We start from the raw sequence: 21,526 nt of genomic DNA on the forward strand, positions 1-21,526 counted from the left end.
GGAAAGAGATTAAACCTGGGCTGGTGTCTTCCAGCAGCAGGGACTGTGGTGGCGGGGAAATGACCTTGACGTGGGTGTTTTTCTTACATTCCCTGGCTTCACCTTGGCCTCCCAGAGCTGAGAAATAAAAAGCAACCAGACCCACAGGCCTGTGTGGTTAAAGGGAATTCCCATTTCTGACCAACTAATGTTAAAAAGGGGCAAGCTCTGTGTACCCAAAGGCAAGTCTCTTGGTCCCTGTGGCAAATATCGAGCCATTCAGAGGGATGGGAAATAAAGCTTCTAATTCATCTCCATCACGTGACAGCCAGGCCACTTCCTGCACCAGGTCCTGAGGCTGATTCAGTCTCGGCAACTTTACAAGGTTCTAATTAATCTTCCCTGTGCTATGACAAAGAGGACATAAAAATGTGGATAATGGGATGGGACTACCCTGGTGGTCCAGTGGTTAAGACTCCGCATTTCCACTGAAGGCGTTGCAGGTTCGATCCCAGGTCAGGGAACTAAGATCCCACATGTCGCACAGCGAGATCAAAAGATTTGGTTTTAAATGTGGATAATTCCGTAGCCCCTCACCCCTACTCTGCCGCCTGCCCGAAGGCCGGGAAGGAAGAAACAGAAATCAAATGATAGCTCTGGGAAGGAAGAACCCCCGTCTTGCTAGAAAAGAATCTCTCTCACTTGCCTTGAAAAATGAGACGTCTGATGCAAATGTAGCTGCTTCCCTTTGGTACAAAAGCCCCTAAATATTAAAGAAATGAATCCTTGATGTCTACAAAGAAAGGATCAAAAACGAAACTTTCTGAAAGGAGAAGAGCTTTTATTTCGCTGTGAACTTTTCTAGATGTGGCCTCTGGCAGGGATGCCTGCGGAACATGGAGTGCGGGAGGATAAAGAAATAAATGACTGCCGTTCTGGTATTCATTCATTCATTCAGGAAGTGTCTGTGAAGCAGCTACTGCATGCCAGGTATTGGGCTGTGAGCCAGGGAAACCTCAGGGAGAAATTAGGACTTGCTTCCCGCCCTTCAAAGCTGGTGGGGCATTCTACAAAGTCTCTGACCTGTAGTCCTCAAAACTGCCAAGGTCATGAAAAGCAAGGAAAGATGAAGAAACTATTACAGACCAGAGGAGATTAAGGAGATGTGACAACTAAATGCAATGTGCAATCCTAGGTGGGATTCTGGACCAGAAAAGACATGAGTGGAAAAACTGGAGAAATCTCAATAAAGTCTGGAGTTTAGTAAGAGTGATGAACCAATGCTGGTTTCTTAGTTGTGTCAAATGTGCCATGGATATGTAAGACGTTAACAACAAGGGAAATCGGGTGAGGGACGTATGGAAGCTCTCTGTCCTGTCTTTACAATTTTCCTGTAAATCTAAAATCCTTCTGGGACTTCCCTGGTGGTCCAGTGGTTAGGACTCCACGCTTCCACTGCAGGGGATGTGGGTTCAATTGCTGGTCGGGGAACTAAGATCCCGCCTGCCCCACAGTGCAGCCAAAAAGTAAAATTAAAAATGATCCATTAAAAAAATAATAATTAAAAAGGTAAAAAATAAAATACTTCCAATACAAAAAATTTATTTTAAAAAAAAGTTAGCAGGGGACATGGAACAGTTCTAGAACAGCGCTGGTTCCGTGAATTGATATAAAAGCTCCCACTGACTGGGCAGTCCCAATGTACCAGGCACCGTGACTGACTCTTGACATGTACCAATTCATCATTTTCACAAGAACCCTGTGAAGCCTGGCCGTTATTATCCCAACTTTTAGATGAGGAAACGGAGAGGTTAAGAAAGGCACAGAGGGGTTAAGCTACTTGCCCAAGGTCACACAGGAAGGAGTAGATCACACAGAAAGCCTGTGTGATAAGATCTACAGCTGGCTGTTCATGCACAGTATTTACTGAGCAGTTACTATACCCTTCAGAGGCTGACCAGAGAAACAACTCTTCTAGGGCTTTCGGGGATTTTAGTTCAGGGGATTGGTTACAAAGATGATGGAAGAGATGAAAAACTAAACAGAGATGGAAACGAAAACCAGAGATTAGCAACAGCTGAGAGCATTTATTCCCTTAGGACGGGTGGTGGTGGGGTGTTGGATAGAAGAGGTGGTATAAACAGAACCCAGGCCTCGGATTACCAGGGGAGCTGAAGCCACGGAACCAATGCTGGAGCACAGGAGGCAGAGAAAGCAGGGAAATACCGCTGCTTCTCCCCTTGTCCTGCCCTCATATCCCCATGAGTGCCTCCCATTGGCTGAACCTTTCTGAAAGCAAAGGAGTGTGAGAGCTGTAGTTCCCAACCATATGCAGCAGAGCAGGGGAAGGAAAGGATGAAAATTCAGCCATCAGGCAACTTAAGTGTGTGTGTGCATGGGGGGACTAGGCAGGAAGGGGAAGGGATGGTTTTGGTTCCCATTTTACAAATGAAAGAGGCAAAGGGATCTGCTTAGAAACTCACAAAGAGGAAGTGGCAGATCCAGGATTTGGACACGTATTATGGGTTCAACCTCATAGGGTTCTTCTGAGGATTGGCGAGAAATGAGCTGCAAAGCCCTTAGAATAGAGCCTGGCTTACAGGATATGCTCCATAACTGTTAGTTGTTATTGATGTTGAGGAGGATAATAATATTTATTATTACAGCTACTGTCATTTTTATGATGCTAAAGGACCTTCCTTTGCATAGAACTGCTGTATCCCACTGTCACAGGACTCTGTGTGTGTATGGGTGTGTGTGTGAGGGGGTGGAGATGGGGACCATTTAAGAGAGGGGTCCATCCTGGAACCAGAACACCCCACTCTGCTGAGACCTGAGCAGATTCTCCCCATGTGAAGGAGGAGAGGGAGAGTGTCCTAAGCAAAGAACACTGCGCGGACAAAGATACAGAGGCAGCAAGGGGAACTGAAACGGCTGTATGTGGGTGAAGACAAGCAAGTGGTGAGGCTGAGAATTCAGCTGTACCCAAGTGGGCAGGACTGGTGAGTGCGTCCAGGTGGCATTTGGGCTTTATACTGAGGGCACTGGGGGCCATGAAGGGTCCGATGTGGGGGGGTGACACTTTGTAAATTTATTTATTTTTGGCTGCTTTGGGTCTTCGTTTCTGTGCGCTGCTTTCTCTAGTTGCGGCGAGCGGGGGCTACTCTTCGTTGTGGTGCGCGGTGGCTTCTCTTGTTGTGGAGCACGGGCTCTAGGCGCGCAGACTTCACTAGTTGCAGCGTGTGAGCTCAGTAGTTGTGGCGCACGGGCTTAGTTGCTCCGCGGCATGTGGGATCTTCCCAGACCAGGACTCGAACCCGTGTCCCCTGCATTGGCAGGCGGATTCTTAACCACTGCGCCACCAGGGAAGCCCGGGGGTGACACTTTGAAAGCTGGCTCTGGCTTCTCTGGGGAGAATGGACTAGTGGATGCAAGGCTTGAAGCCAAGCTTCCATGGAGAGAGAGAGAGAGAGTCTTCTCTCATAAGCATAGCGGCTAAGAGTGAGGACTTGAGAGTCTCAAAGGCTGGGGTCCAAATTCCAGCTCAGACACTTGCTCTGTGAGTTTGGGCAACTAACTTTCCTCTCTCTGCCTCAGTTTTTCCATCTGTAAAGTGGAGCTAATGTTAGTACATACCTCATTGGGGGAGGGGAGGCTACAAGGATTTAAAATTTGTAAAGCAACTTAGAAGAGCATCTTAGTTCGTTCAGGCTGCTATAACAAAAATACTGTAGACGGGGTGGCTTAAACAACAACATTTATTTCTCACAGTTCTGGAGGCTGGGAAGTCCAAGATCAAGGTGCTGGCAGATTCAGTGCCCAGTGAGAACCAGATTCCTTGTTCATAGACGATGTCTTTTCGCTGTGTTCTCACGTGGCAGAAGGGTTCAGGGAGCTCCCTGGGGTGTCTTATAAGGGCACTAATCCGACTCCCAAAGACCCCACCCCAAAATACCATCACACTGTGGATTAGTTTTCAACATATGAATTCTGGGGAGACAGAAAGAGTCTATAGCAAAGAGCGCTCTATAAGTGTTAAATAAAGTAAAAACCCAGGGCTTCCCTGGTGGCACAGTGGTTGAGAGTCCGCCTGCCGATGCAGGGGACGCGGGTTCGTGTCCCGGTCCAGGAAGATCCCACATGCCACGGAGCGGCTGGGCCCGTGAGCCATGGCCGCTGAGCCTGCGCGTCCAGAGCCTGTGCTCCGCAACGGGAGAGGCCACAACAGTGAGAGGCCCTAGTACCGCAAAAAAAATAAAAAATTTAAAAAAATTAAAAACCAGTAGGAGAGGCTTCTCATGGCTTTTAATCCCATCTCTCTGCTGAGGGCACCCAAATATGTATCTCTAGCCAAACCCTCTCTCCTCTTCTTCCCAGCTACCTACTTGATATTTCCACTTGGAGGTGGTCACAAGCAGCATAAATGGAACATACCTTCAGGCTGGACTCTTGATTTTCATCCCCCCTCTAATTTTCCTCCCCGCCCCACTCCACATGGGCTCCTCCTCCAGCCTTTTTCAGCTCAGTAAATGGTACCCCCCATCCATGCACTCCATTGCTTGGGCCCCAAAAGTTGGACTCATCCTCAACTCCCCTCTTTCCCTTCCGCCCCACATCTAGTCCCTCAAATCCTGTGGGCTCTGCCTTTATACTTATTTATTTATTTAGCTGTGCCGCGAGGCATATGGGATCTTAGTTCCCCAACCAAGGATCAAACCTGTGCCCCCTGCAGTGGCAGCGCGGAGTCTTAATCACCGGACCGCCAGGGACGCCCTGGGCTCTGCCTTTAAAACATAGGAATCTACCCATTTGCTGTCCCCATTCCATCTACCCTGGTGCAAGCCCTCATCATGGCTCACCTGGATGACTGTGGGGGTGAACAGCATGTTCAAAGGCCCTGGGGTGATAAAGAGCTCAGGAGTCATTGGGAATCTGAATGTAGGCTGGTGAGATTCAGGAGACTCGAGTGAGGGTTTGTTTCTTCCCTGAGGGGTCTCCTCAAATGGGGTGTTGTTGAGTGCTGGGGACGGGCAGGAACTTGTCCTTTCTCAAAGCAAACTGGTCTGACGACTGGAGTGGCCCTCGTGTTGTAGCCTGGATGCAGACCTCTGTCCGTCAGCCCAACCCTTAGGGCTGTCTGCGGGCATCCACGGTGTTTCCGACAGTCTGGGCCACACTGCAAAGGAATGGACTGCGTTTGTAAATTCTTGCACAAGGCAAGCCTTCTCCAGGGAGAAGGACCCCAGGGAGGACAGTCAGTCAAACTCAGAGACCTGTGTCTCTTCCCACCTTTCCCAAGGAAGTCTATTTCATTCATTTTGGTCCACGTTGGCACTGTAATGGCAGAGCCTAAGACATCCGGGAATGTATGTCTGGACCGGGGCCCAAGGGGCAATGGGGGTCTTCTGCCATGGCTTGGCTGGCTTCAGAGGGTGAGAGGTGGTGTATGCCAGCCTGAATAGCCTCTCAGGGCAAGATGGGTTATCTGCATTGGAAGGGAACGAATGAATAAATGAATCGGGAATTCCCTGGCGGTCCAGTGGTTGGGACTCAGTGCTTTCACTGTCGAGAGCTTGGGTTCAATCCCCGGTGGGGGAACTAGGATCCTACAAGCCGCGGGACGCAGCCAAAAAAAAAAAAAAAAAAAAAAAAAAAAAATGCATGAATGAATGAACTCACAGTCGCCCCCCCCCATCCCATCCCAGCCCCTCCCCCGGCCACGGGCTCTCACAGGCCAAGCCCCAGCTGCTCAGACTGAGGGAGGCTCTGGTTCTGCATCTCGGCACGGGTGAGCTGATATCTTCTTTAAAGCCTGTCAAGCTTATCACTCAGCGGGGATTTGCCCAATACCGCTAGGTTTGACAGGAGCAGGCTGCTATTATCTCAAGCCCTCCAAAGGGACTCAGGCCCCATCACGGCTGAGACGTGGCAGATAGGTATGTCCCTGATCATTCATCACGGCCTTTCTGCCGTCCCTGCAGTCAGAGGGAAGCCGCCGCCGCCTCTGTGCCTGCCACAGATGATCTGCAACTTGATCTCAGACAGTCCCTCCCTGGGACAGGCGGAAACCGATTTGGTGGTGGAGAGGAAACGCATGGTGAATCCGTGATGGGCTGTTTGCCCATCAGCATCTAATTATTCAACAAACATTCATCATGCCAGGCCTGGGGGATTCAGCAATGAGCAAAGCAGACAGAACTCCCCTTTCCCATCCTCTTTCCCGTCGGGGGGCGGAGGCAGGCTTTGAGCCAGTGGTCACACCCAAGAGGTCCCAATGGCCATTGTGATCAGGGCTTGAAGGAGAACAGGGGAGGTGCAGCATGGTGGTGTAGACTGTGGAGCCATGTGACCTGTGTTCAAATCCCAGCTCCACCGCTTATAGACTGTGAAGCTCTGGGCAAGAGATTGGAGCCCTCTCTCCCCTCGTTTTCTTCACTCTCAAAGGTGGATAATGACAGTGCCTGTCTCCTAGTGCCATGGTGAGAGCTCCATCAGTTAAAGCATGCAAAGTGCTTAGAACAAGGCTTGACATACAGTAAGAAATACAAGTATTAGGGGGAAAAAGCACAGGGTGCCTTGAGAAGTGGGTAACGTGGGGAAGGGACAGTGGAGGCTGCTTTCGGAAGAGACATTTATGCTTGAGCCCTAGAAATGGGGAAGAGTTAGCCCAGCCATGAGATGGGGCAAGAGTTTTGATGGCTGAGGGACCAGCCAGTGCAAAGACCTGAAGGTGGGAAAAAGCATGGTGTGTTCCAGGAAGAGGAGGTTGCCTAGAGGATGGGCCACAGAGAACACGGCCGTGTGAGCCTTGGGGTTTCATTGTTGTCTTTTTTGTTGTTGTTCTTTTTTGTTTTGTTTTGTTTTGGCTGGACCGCATGGCACGTGGGGTCTTAGTTCCCCTACGGGATTGAACCCGCGCCCCCTGCAGTGGAAGTGAGGAGTCTTAACCACTGGACCACCAGGGAAGTCCCATGAGCTTTGTTGATTGCCTGTTACACTGAAACAGGACTCCCCTCCACCAAATTACATCAGGGAGATGTAACTAGGACCAGAAACTGAACTGGCCGAGTCACGTGGCGAGTAGGATGGAGCAGTGCCTCTGTCTGTCTTTGGTAGGACTCGACACCCTGTCTCTCCCTGTATCTCTTTCTCTCTCTCACTGCCATCTGGCTGTGACTTCTCATCATCTTGCATTCTCAGCCCCAAATCCAATGGACTTTCACCCATTCTTCCAGATCATCTCAGTTCAGTGCCCGCATCAAATTCAAACCATTTCGACTTCAGGAAGTTACCAAATTGGCTTTAGAGCATCATGGGGATTATAACAGTAACAGCACACGTTTCTGTAGCACTTACTACATGCTGATAACTGTTCTAATTGCTCACAAGTATAGTATTTTTTTTTTTTTTTTGGCCACGTCACACGGTATGCAGGATCTTAATTCCCCACCCAGGGATTGAACCCGTGCCCACTGCATTGGGAACGTGGCATCTTAACCACTTGACCACCAGGGAAGTCCCCTCTCACATGTATGGTATTGACTCGTTCAAGCTTCCCAGCGACGCTGTGAGGTAGGTACAGGTTATCGTGTCCAATTTACAGATGAGGGCAAGGAGGCACAGGGAGGTTAAACAACTCACACAGCAAGTGAGTGGCCAAGCCAGGACATCAACCCAGGCAGCCTGACCCTCAGACCCTGCTCTTAACCACCTGGCTCTACCCTACCAGCTGAGTAGGAAGAAGGGACATCCAGAAGAAACGAGTCATTTCCATTGTAAGGATGTTGTCTGGAAAGATGCTGGTGACATCACACGGACTCCTTTTTGGGAGGACCGTGGGAGAGATCCTTGCCTGTTCTTGGTACTAAAAATAGTTAAATTTTCTCCTGAGCATCTGGTGTGTTTTTGTTTCAGGACACTGGGAGCCGCATAAATGACCAGCTTTCCCTTTTTGAGTTGGCTGCTAAGGAGCTCGAAGCCAAATTTATGGCCCAACCATATGCTGGTTGTTCAAGTTTTTAAGGGATGGGTTTTTCTTAGCCTCACTTCTGGCTCTATGTCCCCACTTTTTCTCTCTCTTCCTTGCAAAAAAAAAAAAAAAAACCCACAAAACTTTAAACGGACTGAAAAAAAACTTCACAAGAACAATACGTGTTTATTGTAGAAAACTTAGAAGGTAAATTTGAAGATGGGAATAAAAATCCCTACTAGTCCCCGATTTTAATGGCTGCACAGTATTCCCTCCTGTAGAGTTTTAAAATCAATGCCCCTACTGGCAAACGACTGGAGGGGAAAAAATTCCAGTTGTCCAATTTTAGACAACACTTTAATGAGCATTCTTGTAGCAATTGAGTGTTTGTCACATGATTTCCCTGAGCTAAATTCTTAGACTCAGATTGGAGTTAAATACAAATGCAGAAACCTTAAGGCTTTGGTTTTGGATTGGCAGACCGCCCTCCAGAAATATCTAATTCCTGCTCTCCTATTTAATTGGAGCTATCGTGTGGTATTTTACATATCCTTGTAAACCACTTGCAGTCCTCTCTGGAACAAGGCAGCCAACAAATAAATATCTGAGCCCCAAGCCACTTCTGCTTCCTGATTAAATTATCCAGCCTCAAACGCAATAATATCCTTGACTTATCAAGAGGCAGCTGCTTGCTCTATTCCTGTTTGCTAATCCCCAATAGCCGGTACTCAATGGTTGGCTGCCCCTGGGATCCTGTAGCAATCCCTCGGCCCCCGGAAGAACCAAGAATTGTTTTTTGAACCAAGACGTAGGTGACGGAGCTGTAGGCCGAGATGATGATCCCGGACGCGAGAGCTAGAAAAACTTTTCCTGCGTGTCCTGTACTCAGTCAATCCTGGACCCGTTACAGAGACTGCTGCTTCATTGGGGCAGCAGCCTAGGTGAAAGCATTTGAAAAATCCCAGCCACTATGGAGAACAGTAAGGAGGTTCCTTAAAAAACTAAAAATAGAATCACCATACGACCCAGCAATCCCACTACTGGGCATATACCCTGAGAAAAACATAATTCAAAAAGAGTCATGTACCAAAATGTTCATTGCAGCTCTATTTACAATAGCCAGGACATGGAAGCAAACTAAGTGTCCACTGACAGATGAATGGATAAAGAAGATGTGGCACATATATACAATGGAATATTACTCAGCCATAAAAAGAAACGAAATTGAGTTATTTGTGGATGGACCTAGAGTCTGTCATACAGAGTGAAGTAAGTCAGAAAGAGAAAAACAAATACCGTATGCTAACACATATATATGGAATCTAAGAAAAAAAGAAAAAAAGGTCATGAAGAACCTAGGGGCAAGACGGGAATAAAGATACAGACCTACTAGAGAATGGACTTGAGGACACAGGGAGGGGGAACGGTAAGCTGGGACAAAGTGAGAGAGTGGCATGGACGTATATACATGTGAGGTGAGACAGGCCACCAGATCAGAAGTGTCTGTACTGGGAGAGCTTCGTGGCTCTTACACCTGCTGTTATAAACATTTCCCTTAGTTATAGGCATTCTCTATCCCTAGGAGTGTGAACTCTGAGAAGTTGTGACTTTGGTTTGAAGCTAAACCCAGTCTGGGAGAGCTGGCCTTTGGACTGTCAAACACGGAGCCTCCCAGGACATTCCAGTGGGTTCCCAAGGACATGAATTGACTGTGTGTTTGAACTTGAACCCGATGGGCGAAACTCAGGCTCTTTGCCGTGCTGAGATTTGGCAGCCAAACCCCGAGCATTTAATTACGCTGCTACAGAGAACACTCCAGCGAGGTGCGTCCAACGCAGACAATTATTTTAGGAAAGCCATGGAGGCCTTCTCTCTGTGCCGCTTAAATCATGCTTCTCTTTTACAATTCAATATTTCGTGTGTTGAGAGAAAATGGCTTGTTTGCTTCAAAGCACACGCTACAGAATGTAGGAAGGGGATGTTAATTATGTTGAACCGGGCTTCTTTGTCTCTGCACAAATGAGAATCTTCGGGGGGTTCTATCCAAATTGCTTGGGGATCAGAGCCAGGGGAGCACAGATGGAGATGTTTGGACTCAAGTTCGTGGTTTTGTTTTTTTTGTCTTTGTTTTTTAAGAACTGTATTTGTCATGAAAAAAGGTGAAGCTAGTTCTGCATTCTCCTAGAACCAAAGGGGAAGGCATTCCTGAATCACTTTTCTTTCCTTTTTTTAAAGTTTTATCTTTTACTGGAGTTTAGTTGATTTACAATGTGGTGTTAGTTTCAGGTGTACAGCAAAGTGATTCAGTGATACATATACATATATTTATTCTTTTTCAGATTCTTTTCCCATACAGGTTATTACAGAATATTGAATAGAGTTCTCTGTGCTATACAGTCAGATCTTATTGATTATCTTTTTTTTTTTTTTTTTTTTTTTTTTAACGCGCAGGCTCGGCGGCCATGGTTCACGGGCCCAGCCGCTCCGTAGCATGTGGGATCTTCCCAGACCAGGGCTCGAGCCTGCATCCCCTGCATCGGCAGGCAGATTCTTAACCACTGCGCCACCAGGGAAGCCCTGATTATCTATTTTATATAGAGTAGTATGTGTATGTTAATCCCAACCTCCTAATTTATCCCTCCCCCTCTGGGTCACCCTTTTTGTCTTAGGACATCCTTCTTGGTTTTGGTCAGGCTTCTTCAGGAGCAGAGCTGGATGAGAGGACTTGAGTGCAAATACTTAGCTGGGAGGCGATCCCAGGAGGAACCAGTGGCGAAAGGGAGATGGGAAGTGAAGGAAACCCAGGCAGGGCAATCTAATGGTGCCACTGTGGGCACCTGGAGCACAGATCCCCATGGGATCCTCTGGGAAACTGCAGGCAGCAGGCACCCCAGAGTTCTCCCACTGGAGAGGCGAGAGGGCTGGTATTTATCACGAACTCCGTGGGGACTTCCGGGTGGGAGGTGCTTCTGCCTGCCCAGTGCAAAGGCAGGGTGGGCTCGGACCACCCGAGGAAGCCCTTGGCAGTGAGGGATCCTGGGCGCTCTGCAGTAAGGCTGGAGTGTGGGCTCCACCTGGACCATGCCTGCGTGCAAGGGAGCCTGGGAAGGTGAGTGACTTCATTCCTCCGCCGGGGAAACATGGACTTGTAAAGAGGGGGTTCCCTCAACCTCCGAAGTGTGTACATAAGGCTCAAAGAATGACTAATGACAATAGTTTCAGATGGCATCTATGAATGTTTTCTTTTTTTCTAATAAATTAGTGGACGAGTCAAGCTCATCTGTACCGTGATATCACTTGCTCACATTCCAATAAGCTAAAAAAAAAAAGCCTTTATTGAGTGGGAGAGAAAAAGCTGGGCTAACAGCTGGAGTCTCTGGGATTGCTCATAACTCACAGCCTGGCTTATCTCTGCTACAGCTCGTGGGAACAGCCTCTGCGGGGTGATAAGTAACGGCTGTGCAAATGATCCATGATGGTGAAGCTTTGTTTCTCTGTAAAACACTTGGTGTTTTATCAGATTTTCTTCCCCGTCTTAGGAATGCATTCTGGATAGGACCAGCATCTTCTACTTCCCATCTCCTCGGTTTCCACCCATCATCGCTTGCCTGGACTCTTGCAGTCACCTCTGCCCTGGTTTCCCACCCTTGCCACCTCACACCCACAGTCTGTTCCCCCCCACAGCAGTCAGGGGGCGCTTGTGAACACCTGAGTCAGGTCCTGTCCGTCCTCTGCACAGAACCCTCCTTGGCTCCTACCTCACTCAGAGCAAAAATGTGTCCTCCCCATGGTCCACAAGGCCCTGTCCCATCTCTGTCCTCCTCTCCCCCACCCCGCGCACAATCTCTGCCTCGGTGACTCTGTTCTAGCTGAACTAGCCTCCTCCATGTTTCCCAAGCATACCAGGCATGGTCCTGCCTCAGGGCCTTTGCACTTGCTGTTCTCTCTGCCTGGAACATCTTTCCCCAGATATCCTCGTGGCTCCTCCCTCACCTCCTTCAGGTCTTTACTCAAATGACATCTTCTCATTAAGCCCTTCCCAGGGCCCCTAAAATTGCAATCCCTAACCACCCCCCAACCCTAGCATCCTCCATCATTTCTTCCCTGCTTTACTTCTCTCTATGGCACTCAAAACCCTTTAAATACTTGGTGTTAACTTATTTATTTCTGTTGCTCTCCACTTTAAAGTAACTCCTAGAGGAGCTTTTGTGTTTGTGTTTTGTTTACTATGTTTTCAATGTCCAGAACAGAGCCTGACACACAGTAGGAGCTTAACAAATATTTGTTGAACAAATGAGACCACCATCCCCCGATTAAAAACAAAAAGACTGGGACTTGTGACTGACTCCAGTATGTTCTGGGGAAGCTCAAGGGGGCCTGATCTGGGGGCCCAACACGTTCCATCCAGTGAGATTCAATGCTTTTTGAGCAATGTTTCTCCAATCCCTCCAGGTATTGGTCAGAATTTGTGTGCCAGAAGTGTCCCTTCCTCTCTCCCCTTCTCCTGGCTCACTCATCCCTCAAGTTCAGCTTACTTGTCCCTTCCCTGGGGCACCTCCTCTGAGACCCTCAGCCTGGGAGGGTCTGTTACTCTCTGTACTTTCTTTGTAGCATTCACTGCAGCATAGTTCTAGAAGTAATGGCAGGATTCCATAATTCATGTCTGTCTCCTCCACATCTATGGGCAGCAATCGATATGCTTTCTTCGTCTCTCTCTTCCTAGACCCTATCCCAGACCCATGCCTGGCATAGAATAGGCACTCACTAGATATTTTCTAATAATTTTGGGAAAATATGGCTCTGATGAACACGAGCCATATAGGACACACGCATCCCTTAAAAACCTGAACAACCAGCGTCAGTTCCCTGATGAACATGAGCATTTCAAAGGTTCTGATAAGTCCTGCATTAAAGAAACTCGTTTCAGGAATTCCCTGGTGGTCCAGTGGTTGGAGGTCTGTGCTTTCACTGCTGAGGGCCCGGGTTTGATCCCTGATCGGGGAACTAAGCCCTCAAGCCGCGCAGCATGGCCAAAAAAAAGAAAGAAAGAAAGAAAGAAAGAAAGAAACTCGTTTCACTCAGCAATGCACAAACATATTTGACCTCAGAGTACTGTCTTCCCAGCATGCCTGCTAAGATTGCCAGGGTTCCAAGGAGCATGGTTTGGGAAGCACAGCCATAATTGATCCCTGAATTATCTGAGCAGCATCAACTGACTTGAAGTTTAGTTTAGGAGGAGTCTAAAAGTGACGCCTTTTAGTCAAGGGCTTGGAGGTCTCTGTGAGGAGTCTGTCACCCTTTGGCCATCACCCTGCCTCTTCTCAGGAACAGGGGTTGGTGGAAGTGGGAATGACAATAGTAGAGTTATGCTTAGTGGCCCCCAAGATATATCCAGAACCTGTCTGTCACTGTGGGTTGAGAAGCAGAGAGGAATGTTCAGGTTTGAGGCTTGGTAGGAGTCTGAGTCTATGTTCTAATGGTGGTTATGGAGGCATTGTTGCATGCGTGCGCAAATGTGTTTGAGAGAATGAATTCCCCTCTTTGGAAGGGCTCAAATCCCACAATTCCTTGCCATGTTCCTTCGCCCCTCATACCTCAGTCTTATCATCTGTAAAATGGGGCTCCCTGAGGAGGGATTGAGATCACACACGTCTGGCCCTTAGCACATGGTCTGGCACATTCCAAGGGTCCAGCAAAAGACGTCTGTCATCTCTCCGGGGCCCTTTTTCTCTCCCAGGAGTGATGGGGTGATTCCCCCATTGGGTTCCCACTCTCTGACTCCGACTTCCCCGCAGACCCTCTTCCAAAGCCCAGAGGAAGGCTGGCAGCTGTACACCTCGGCCCAGGCTCCCGATGGAAAATGCATCTGCACGGCCGTGATCCCCGCGCAGAGCACCTGCTCCCGCGATGGCCGGAGCCGGGAGCTGCGGCAGATGATGGAGAAGGTAAGAACCTTCCAGGTTCCCTTGTGAAAATCTCCCAATTCCCACCCTGCCCTCTGCCCCCATCCAGGTCAGCCGGGGCCAGATCTAGCCAAACAGATTATTCAGAACTGGTGGATGACCTGGCTCCCCTCCAGGTGGATATTTCGGTCAATATCTGTTTAGTGCTTTCTTTGGAGGAGAAGCTGAGCGCTGTATGGGGACAGGGAAGGAGAACCCCAGTGGCAGCATCTGAGTCTTCGGTGCATGAGCTCTGGCCCCACCACGCACTCAGCCAGACTCACCTGCTAAGAAGGGTCTCACCCTCCCTCCCAAGAGACTTACATAAAGGTGCCTTCCCCTTCTGATTGTGGTTGATATAAACTGGTCCCCATTCAATACATTCCCAAGGATATTTCGGTGCCCTTTAGAGGCCGGCTGCTGTCTCTTGCCACTACCCAGCCAAACTGCCCATTAGCCACCTCTGATGTCGGTGTTGAAAGGGACTAGCAACTTCCCACCGCCATCCTGTAGAGGAGGAAGCTGAGGACGGAAGAGACCCTTGTTGGCACTGGAGTCTTCCACCCATTAACTCTGTAGGATCCTGCCCTGCCCGTGACACCGGAACTGCTTTCCCCAACAGTGCAGAATGGCCATGTGGTGGCCCCTGATTGTTGACCATGACCGTAAAAATGTTTTGTGGCGTCCAGGATGGGTATCAGGTTCTTGGCTTTCTGAGAACTTCTAGGTGTCACGTGAACAATGGTTCAGGAAAGTCTGTGTATTTCAACAGGCATCCAGTGTTGCCTCTGAGTTCACCTTGGCCGGGAGGAACTCAACTTAGCCAAGTGGAGGTGGGAGCTAGGGGGCCCTCGGTCTGGATTAGGAGAGGTTAGGGCAAGGGGAAGTTCAGTTCCCTCAGTTAGCCTAAAGGTATTTATTGAGCATCTAGTATTTACTGAGCATTCAGCTGTGGACAAGCCAGACACTGGGTCTGCCTCTGAGGATCCCACCTAAAGGAGACAGATGAATAAGAATGTTCCAGGTAGTACTCATAGCTGGAAAGAAAATAACCACGTAAGGGGGAGAGGGCGAGTGGCTGCTTAAGGCAGGGTGATCAGGGAAGGCCACTCTGAGGAGGTGATGCTGGAGTTGAGACATGAAGGATGAGGCGAAGCCAGCGGCGAAGACAAAGGGAACAGTGCTCCAGGTAGAAGGATCAGCAAGTGCAAAGGCCCTGAGGACGGAAGAAGTTTCAAATCTATGTGAGCGAAGTTGGGCTGGTGGTTGCAGTGGATGAACACGGCGAGTAGGCAGGCAAAGGGGCAGGACCAGCTCGCGGGGTCTGCAGGGGAAGGTGATCCAATCTTCCTTTTGAAAAACTCCCTCTCGGGACTTCCCTGGTGGTCCAGCGGTTAAGAGTCCGTACTTCCACTGCAGGGGGCCTGGGTTCGACCCCTGGTCAGGGAACAAAGATCCCACATGCCTTGCAGTGTGGCCAAAAACAAAAAAAAGAAGAAAAAAGAAAAAACTCTGTCTGGCTGCTCTGTGGAGACTTGATTGCTGGGGACGAGAGTGGAGGCAGGGAGAGCAGGGAGGAGGGAAGAGGTGGGAGGTGGTGGTGGCCAGACTAGTAGCCAATGGATGGACTGGGCCTGCCATTGGGAGGTCAGGTTGCTGGTAAGGTTGGGAGGAGAAGGTTGGTTGGGTGTTTGGCCTCTGGCCCTGCCAGGTCTTGTCTGTGGCATCCCGGGGACGGGGACAGGAGTGTGGCTCTCCCTAACCCTCCAAGTTCCTAGGTTCAGAACGTCTCCCAGTCCATGGAGGTCCTTGAGTTGCGGACGTACCGTGACCTCCAGTACGTGCGAAGCATGGAGACCCTCATGCGGAGCCTGGATGCGAGGCTCCGGGCAGCCGACGGGTCCCTCTCGGCCAAGAGCTTCCAGGTGGGTCCTTCTGGATTCAGGTCAGAGGTCAAGAGAAGCACTGGGATAGGTCCCATTAGTTCCCAGAGTGGGGGGTCACATCTGGGAAGGACCGAGTGTTGGCTGGCCCAGATCTAGGGTCCAGTGTGGGCTGAATATCAAGGGCCAGGTGTGCATCAGAGATAAGGGGTGAAGTTGTGGGTTGAAGGCTGGGCTCAGGTCCGGGTCACTGGTCAGGGGTTGGGGTCAGCAATGGTTCCACCTTGGGAGCAGGAGATGAAGGACAGGATGACGGAGCTGTTGCCCCTGAGCTCGGTCCTGGAGCAGTACAAGGCGGACATGAGGACCATTGTGCGCCTGCGGGAGGAGGTGAGGAATCTCTCCGGCAGCCTTGCAACCATCCAGGAGGAGATGGGCGCCTACGGATACGGGGACCTGCAGCAGCGGGTGATGGCACTGGAGGCCCGGCTCCACGCCTGTGCCCAGAAGCTGGGTATGCCTTGATGCTTGATCTTGACCCCTGGCCTCCACACCCAACCCCCAAACCCTCTGTGTGCCCAGGGCATGGTTTTGACCTCTAACTTCGAAACTTTGACCCTTGACCTCCCTACCCAAGGCCAAAAATAGACCCAGAAGCTGGAAATACTCCTGACCCTACACTTCCAGTCCCTCACCCCCAACCTCACTCCACCTTGGGACCAGGTTTCTGGGTCCTTCCTCACCCCTGTTCCCAGCTCTTCAGTTTGATCACACTACCTCATCCTTGCCCTGCCTCCCTTGTGCTGTTCCCATTCTCCACCCTCATCCCCCCTGTTCCTGCCTCCCAGGCTGTGGGAAGCTGACGGGGGTCAGTAACCCCATCACCATTCGGGCCATGGGGTCCCGCTTCGGCTCCTGGATGACTGACACGATGGCCCCCAGTGCAGATAGCCGGGTGAGTGACTGGGCCCACGCCAGGGGTCAGAACCTATACTGAGGAGGAGACACAGCCTGTGGCTGCCCCTAGGTGCCAAGCGATTCCACATCAATGATTATCTTGTAGGCCGAAGTGTCCTAGGGTCTCCAGGGCCCTTGGACCTCCCCCTGACTGTCTAGCGACCACCAAGTGACCAAGAACTTTCCAGCCCTGTGAATCCCTAAGTCAGCTGACCTCCAGTGACTGTATAGAGACTAATGGTTACTAGTACTAATGACCAGCTCCCAGTGACCACTGACCTCAAAGTAACCACCAGTGACCAGTGCCTTCCCAAGGACTAGGACCTACCAGCACCACTCAATGACCTTTAAATTTCTGGTGGCCACCACGGTCACAATTGCCTATCACCTCTGATCCACGGGAATCATCTATTAACTGCCTAGTGACTATCCTAGTGATGGATGTTGGTCACTGGGCAGCCATTGAGTGTCATAGATTAGAGGTCGCAAATAGCCACTGCCCCACTGTGATCATTGGCCTCCCAGGCATCATGGTGGTTCAACCAAGGGGTTACGAGCTTGGGTTTGGGGGGAATTGCCTGGTGGTCCAGTGGTTAGGATTGGTGCTTCCACTGCTGGGGCGTGGGTTCAGTCCCTCGTCGGGGAACTAAGATCCCGCAAGCCACAAGGCACCAAAAAAAAAAAAAAAAAAAAAAAAAAAAAAAAAGTAAAAAGCAACAGGTGAAATTAATATTTTTTCTTTAACCCAATACATCTAAAATGTTATTTCAATATACAATCAATATAAAAATGTATTGATAATATATTTTACATTATTTTTCTCATACTAAGTCTTAGAAGCCGGGTGTGTATTTTACACGCACAGTGATCTTCTAGATACGTTTCAGGTGCTCGATGGCCACGTGTGGCTAGGGGCTGCTATACTGGTCTAGCTAGCATGGTGAAAAGACCCCAAAAGACAAAAGGGCAAAAAAAAAAAAAAAAAAAAAAGAACTCAGACTTGGAGTTATATTCTGCTTCCACCAATTCTTAGCTGGGAAACTTGGGGACGTTCCTTAACGTCTCTGAGCCTCAGTTTTCCTTATCTTCAAAATGGTTATGATGACATCAGCGTTACAGTTTTTAGGATGCTTAGCCCAATAACCAGCATGAGTAAGGGCACTCGCAAACGCTAATACCACAGTGACAGCGAAAGACGTTGACGGAGAGGATGGTGACGTTCATGCCGGTCACCTCGTGGTTACAGGAATTACCCACGGGCGATGGATTCACGTGACCTCTTATCACCCAAGGGCAGCCTGATGACCACTAGCCATCCCATATCCGATGACCAGTGAACTCCTAGGCCCAGTGAGTCACCAGGGACTGCAATTTCCCCGATTCTTGGGGATCGAGCACTGTCCTCTGAGTGTCTGAGACCAGTAGCACTCCCTGACCGAGTGATCCCAGTCACTGGGATGATGCCCGGTCATGAAAGGTCACTGGACATCCCATGACTGAGTAATGACCACTTAGTGACTGTTGATCCCTAATGACCATATGATTCCTGAGTGGCTGCTGGGACCTTTGGGTCATTGGTGGTGGTCCACCAGTGACCAGCGGCTCTCTTGTAGGTCTGGTACATGGATGGCTATTACAAGGGCCGGCGGGTCCTGGAGTTCCGCACTCTGGGAGACTTCATCAAAGGCCAGAACTTTATCCAACACCTGCTGCCCCAGCCGTGGGCAGGCACGGGCCACGTGGTGTACAATGGCTCCCTGTTCTACAACAAGTACCAGAGCAACGTGGTGGTCAAGTACCACTTCCGCTCGCGTTCTGTGCTGGTACAGAGGAGCCTCCCTGGGGCCGGCTACAATAACACCTTCCCCTACTCCTGGGGTGGCTTCTCGGACATGGACTTCATGGTGGACGAGAGTGGGCTCTGGGCCGTGTACACCACCAACCAGAACGCAGGCAACATCGTGGTCAGCCGGCTGGACCCGCACACCCTCGAGGTCGTGCGGTCCTGGGACACCGGCTACCCCAAGCGCAGCGCCGGCGAGGCCTTCATGATCTGTGGCGTGCTCTACGTGACCAACTCCCACCTGGCCGGGGCCAAGGTCTACTTCGCCTACTTCACCAACACGTCCAGCTACGAGTACACAGACGTGCCCTTCCACAACCAGTACTCCCACATCTCCATGCTGGATTACAACCCCCGCGAGCGGGCCCTCTACACCTGGAACAATGGCCACCAGGTGCTCTACAATGTCACCCTCTTCCACGTCATCAGCACCGCTGGGGGCCCCTAGGGGCTGCCGTCGCGTCGTCGCTCACACAGCCACACGAGGGCCACGGGAGCCCTTTCTACTCCGCCTGTGTCCTTGCAAATTTATCTTTCTGTCTCTGTCCTGCCCTCTCTCTCTCTCTATCTCCCTCTCCCCTCCTGTACTGTTTTTTCTCCCTCCACCTTTGCGCCCAGCTTTCATTCTCTGCTTCTGTTATTTGTCAGTGCGTTTTCTCAGTATTGTCTCTTCTTTATTGATCTCTGATTTTGATACTTCGCTTTCTTTTTATTGAGGCCTCTCTATCTTTTGATCGATGTGACTCTCCAGCTATCTCTGCCTGTCTCTCTCCCTCCCTCCCTTCCCTCTTTGCGTCCCACTCAGTCCTCCTCTTCCTGGCTTCACGTCCCCTCCTCCCGACCCAAGGAGTTGAGTGCATGGATGTTTCTTATTTTATTTACACCTTTTCTTTCCGGGTTGCTGGAATAAACGGGACCTTTGACATTTGATGCTTCAGCGGCTCTGTGTGTCTGGAAGGGGCAGAAGAGGCCAGGTGGAGGGTGAGCCTGGAGGCCCACCCCAGCTGGGTCCTCTTGTCCCAGGCCACAAGCTTTGTGAACAGGGGCAGGTAAGCCCAGCCTGGAGGGTGGGTGGGTGAGGGCCCTGGCAGAGCCCTTTGGGAAGAGAGGAGAGGATACCCAATCCAAACTTGTTTCAAACAACATGATCCAGATAACCAAGAACTCTATCACAACGATGAAGACTGGCCTCAAATGAATACTCTTTGTCACTGTTTTGTTTTTTGGTTTTTTTTTTCACTCACTGATCACACAGGTGCATCACTAACCCATCTGGCAACTTTTAAAATGGGTTTTTAACAATTTGGCTGCTTTTAAGAATATGGGTATGAGAGGGTAGCACACAGAATTTTTCCTTTTTCTTCGCTTTTTTCTTTGTAACATCAAAATCATTTTGTATGAGTTGCACCTGTTCTGAGTTAGCTGATTAAAAAAAAGATAGCAAGTCTGAAAGTGCATGGGGGCCCTGCCGCTGGACACACCCACGCCCCGTGCCCAGGCTTGGGCAGGGATAGTCCCTGACGTGGGGACCTACGTGGGGACCTTCATGGGGACTGGAGCTCCTGGAGGGGAAGGACGGGCAAAGTTAGCAAGTATCAGAGACAGGAAGGGAAGGGGGTGTGTGAGAGCGTGGGGAAGAGACTGAAGTAAGCAAAGGCCAAGTCCTCAGGAACCTCGGCAGTGTGACTAAGGTGGGGTGGGAGGGGGTCATAGAAGGGGAAAAACAAAATGAAGGCTTTATTTTAGCCAGATCTTTGGTAGCCTGGGTGACAGACTGCAAGGAGATGGGGGAGACAGTCGCCTCTGAAGCTGTGGCCGGGAACAAAGGTAGTGCTGACCACTCCCTACCCCCGTGTACGCCCCAACACACGGCCCCCCTGAAATCTCCAGCAGAAACATTGTGCAAACAGCCCACAGGCCCAGACAACACCCCCCCCACCCCGCCCCTGCTGAGGCCACGGAGGCCAAGCTTGCTCCTCTGGGAGGAACCCTCCCTCCCTGACTCCCCGTCTCTAATTAATGGCCTGATTAAATCATGTCCGCTCCGTGATGGCATCTCCGGGAACTCGGGACACTGGGGCCGTACTGCCGATGAAACCAATGAATAATAAATGCGACTGCCTAATGCACTCATTTAAAACCAATTTTTAAAGAAATCTTCAAGAAAAGCAATTAATTTCCATTTAAATTAACAAGTTCGACATTGAAGAGAACCGATTCCTGGATAAGCACCTTGAGAGGCACTTCGCTCTGTACCTGCTTTTAAAAAACAAACACACAAACAAAAACCAGGCACAGGGCGAGGGCACCTAGAACATCTGCACCCCATCCCTCCAATTTGTATTGGGCATCAGACAGATGCCCACAGGCGCCCCTTCTCTCTTTCACACACACACAGAGAGGCAGGCCCAGCCCTCCTTATACTTTGGGGTTGGTGGCTTTTGTTCCAACCAAGGTAGGCAAGGAGTAATTAACCCCCTGCCCCTCGACCCAGGCGAGGGTTGCGAGTCATCTGCGTGTGTCCTAGGCTGCCTACTGCTTCCCCTTTTGTGGAGGTGTGTCTGTCTACATCAGGGAAGCTTTGTAGCCCATCCTGTGGCAGTACCCATGTTACCCCGAGTTGAAGTAACTGGCTCTAGCCCTGCTCTGTGGCCACAGAAGCCTGAGCTGGTGAAAACGGCAGAAGAGTGGAAACCAGCCCCCTGGGTCGAGTTTGGGCCGGGAGGTGCCAGACCAGTGACAAAGAGTATACTCTCACCACGCTGAAGGCCTGGGATTTAGGGCCTCACTTCTGGGCAGGAGGGGTGTGGAGCAGGTGACACAAGCCACAGCTCGTGAATCACGCGTGCTGAGTGGGCTCTGGGGGCATGTTTACCAAAGAGCAACGTTCTTTTGTGTTGGGTTTTGGCCGCTGCACAGCTAGACAAAGGAAGAGGGAGGTCCATGGAGGCAG

General features: G+C 50.2%; 1 protein-coding gene across 1 annotated transcript in view; it reads left to right on the forward strand.

The window, feature by feature from the left end:
• Positions 1 to 19,503, forward strand: part of OLFM2 (olfactomedin 2) — a 61,512-nt gene extending 42,009 nt beyond the window's left edge. The window contains exons 2-6 of the mRNA XM_024745875.1: positions 13,744 to 13,893; positions 15,669 to 15,815; positions 16,068 to 16,287; positions 16,622 to 16,728; positions 18,344 to 19,503. Of these exons, the coding sequence (XP_024601643.1) occupies positions 13,882 to 13,893; positions 15,669 to 15,815; positions 16,068 to 16,287; positions 16,622 to 16,728; positions 18,344 to 19,021 (1,164 nt within the window). The 5' untranslated portion in view covers positions 13,744 to 13,881 and the 3' untranslated portion in view covers positions 19,022 to 19,503. The remainder of the gene's footprint in view (positions 1 to 13,743; positions 13,894 to 15,668; positions 15,816 to 16,067; positions 16,288 to 16,621; positions 16,729 to 18,343) is intronic.
• Positions 19,504 to 21,526: the final 2,023 nt, after the last annotated feature.

The sequence above is a fragment of the Neophocaena asiaeorientalis genome, unplaced genomic scaffold (assembly GCF_003031525.2).
Source record: "Neophocaena asiaeorientalis asiaeorientalis breed wild unplaced genomic scaffold, Neophocaena_asiaeorientalis_V1.1 scaffold357, whole genome shotgun sequence".
NCBI lineage: Eukaryota > Metazoa > Chordata > Mammalia > Artiodactyla > Phocoenidae > Neophocaena > Neophocaena asiaeorientalis.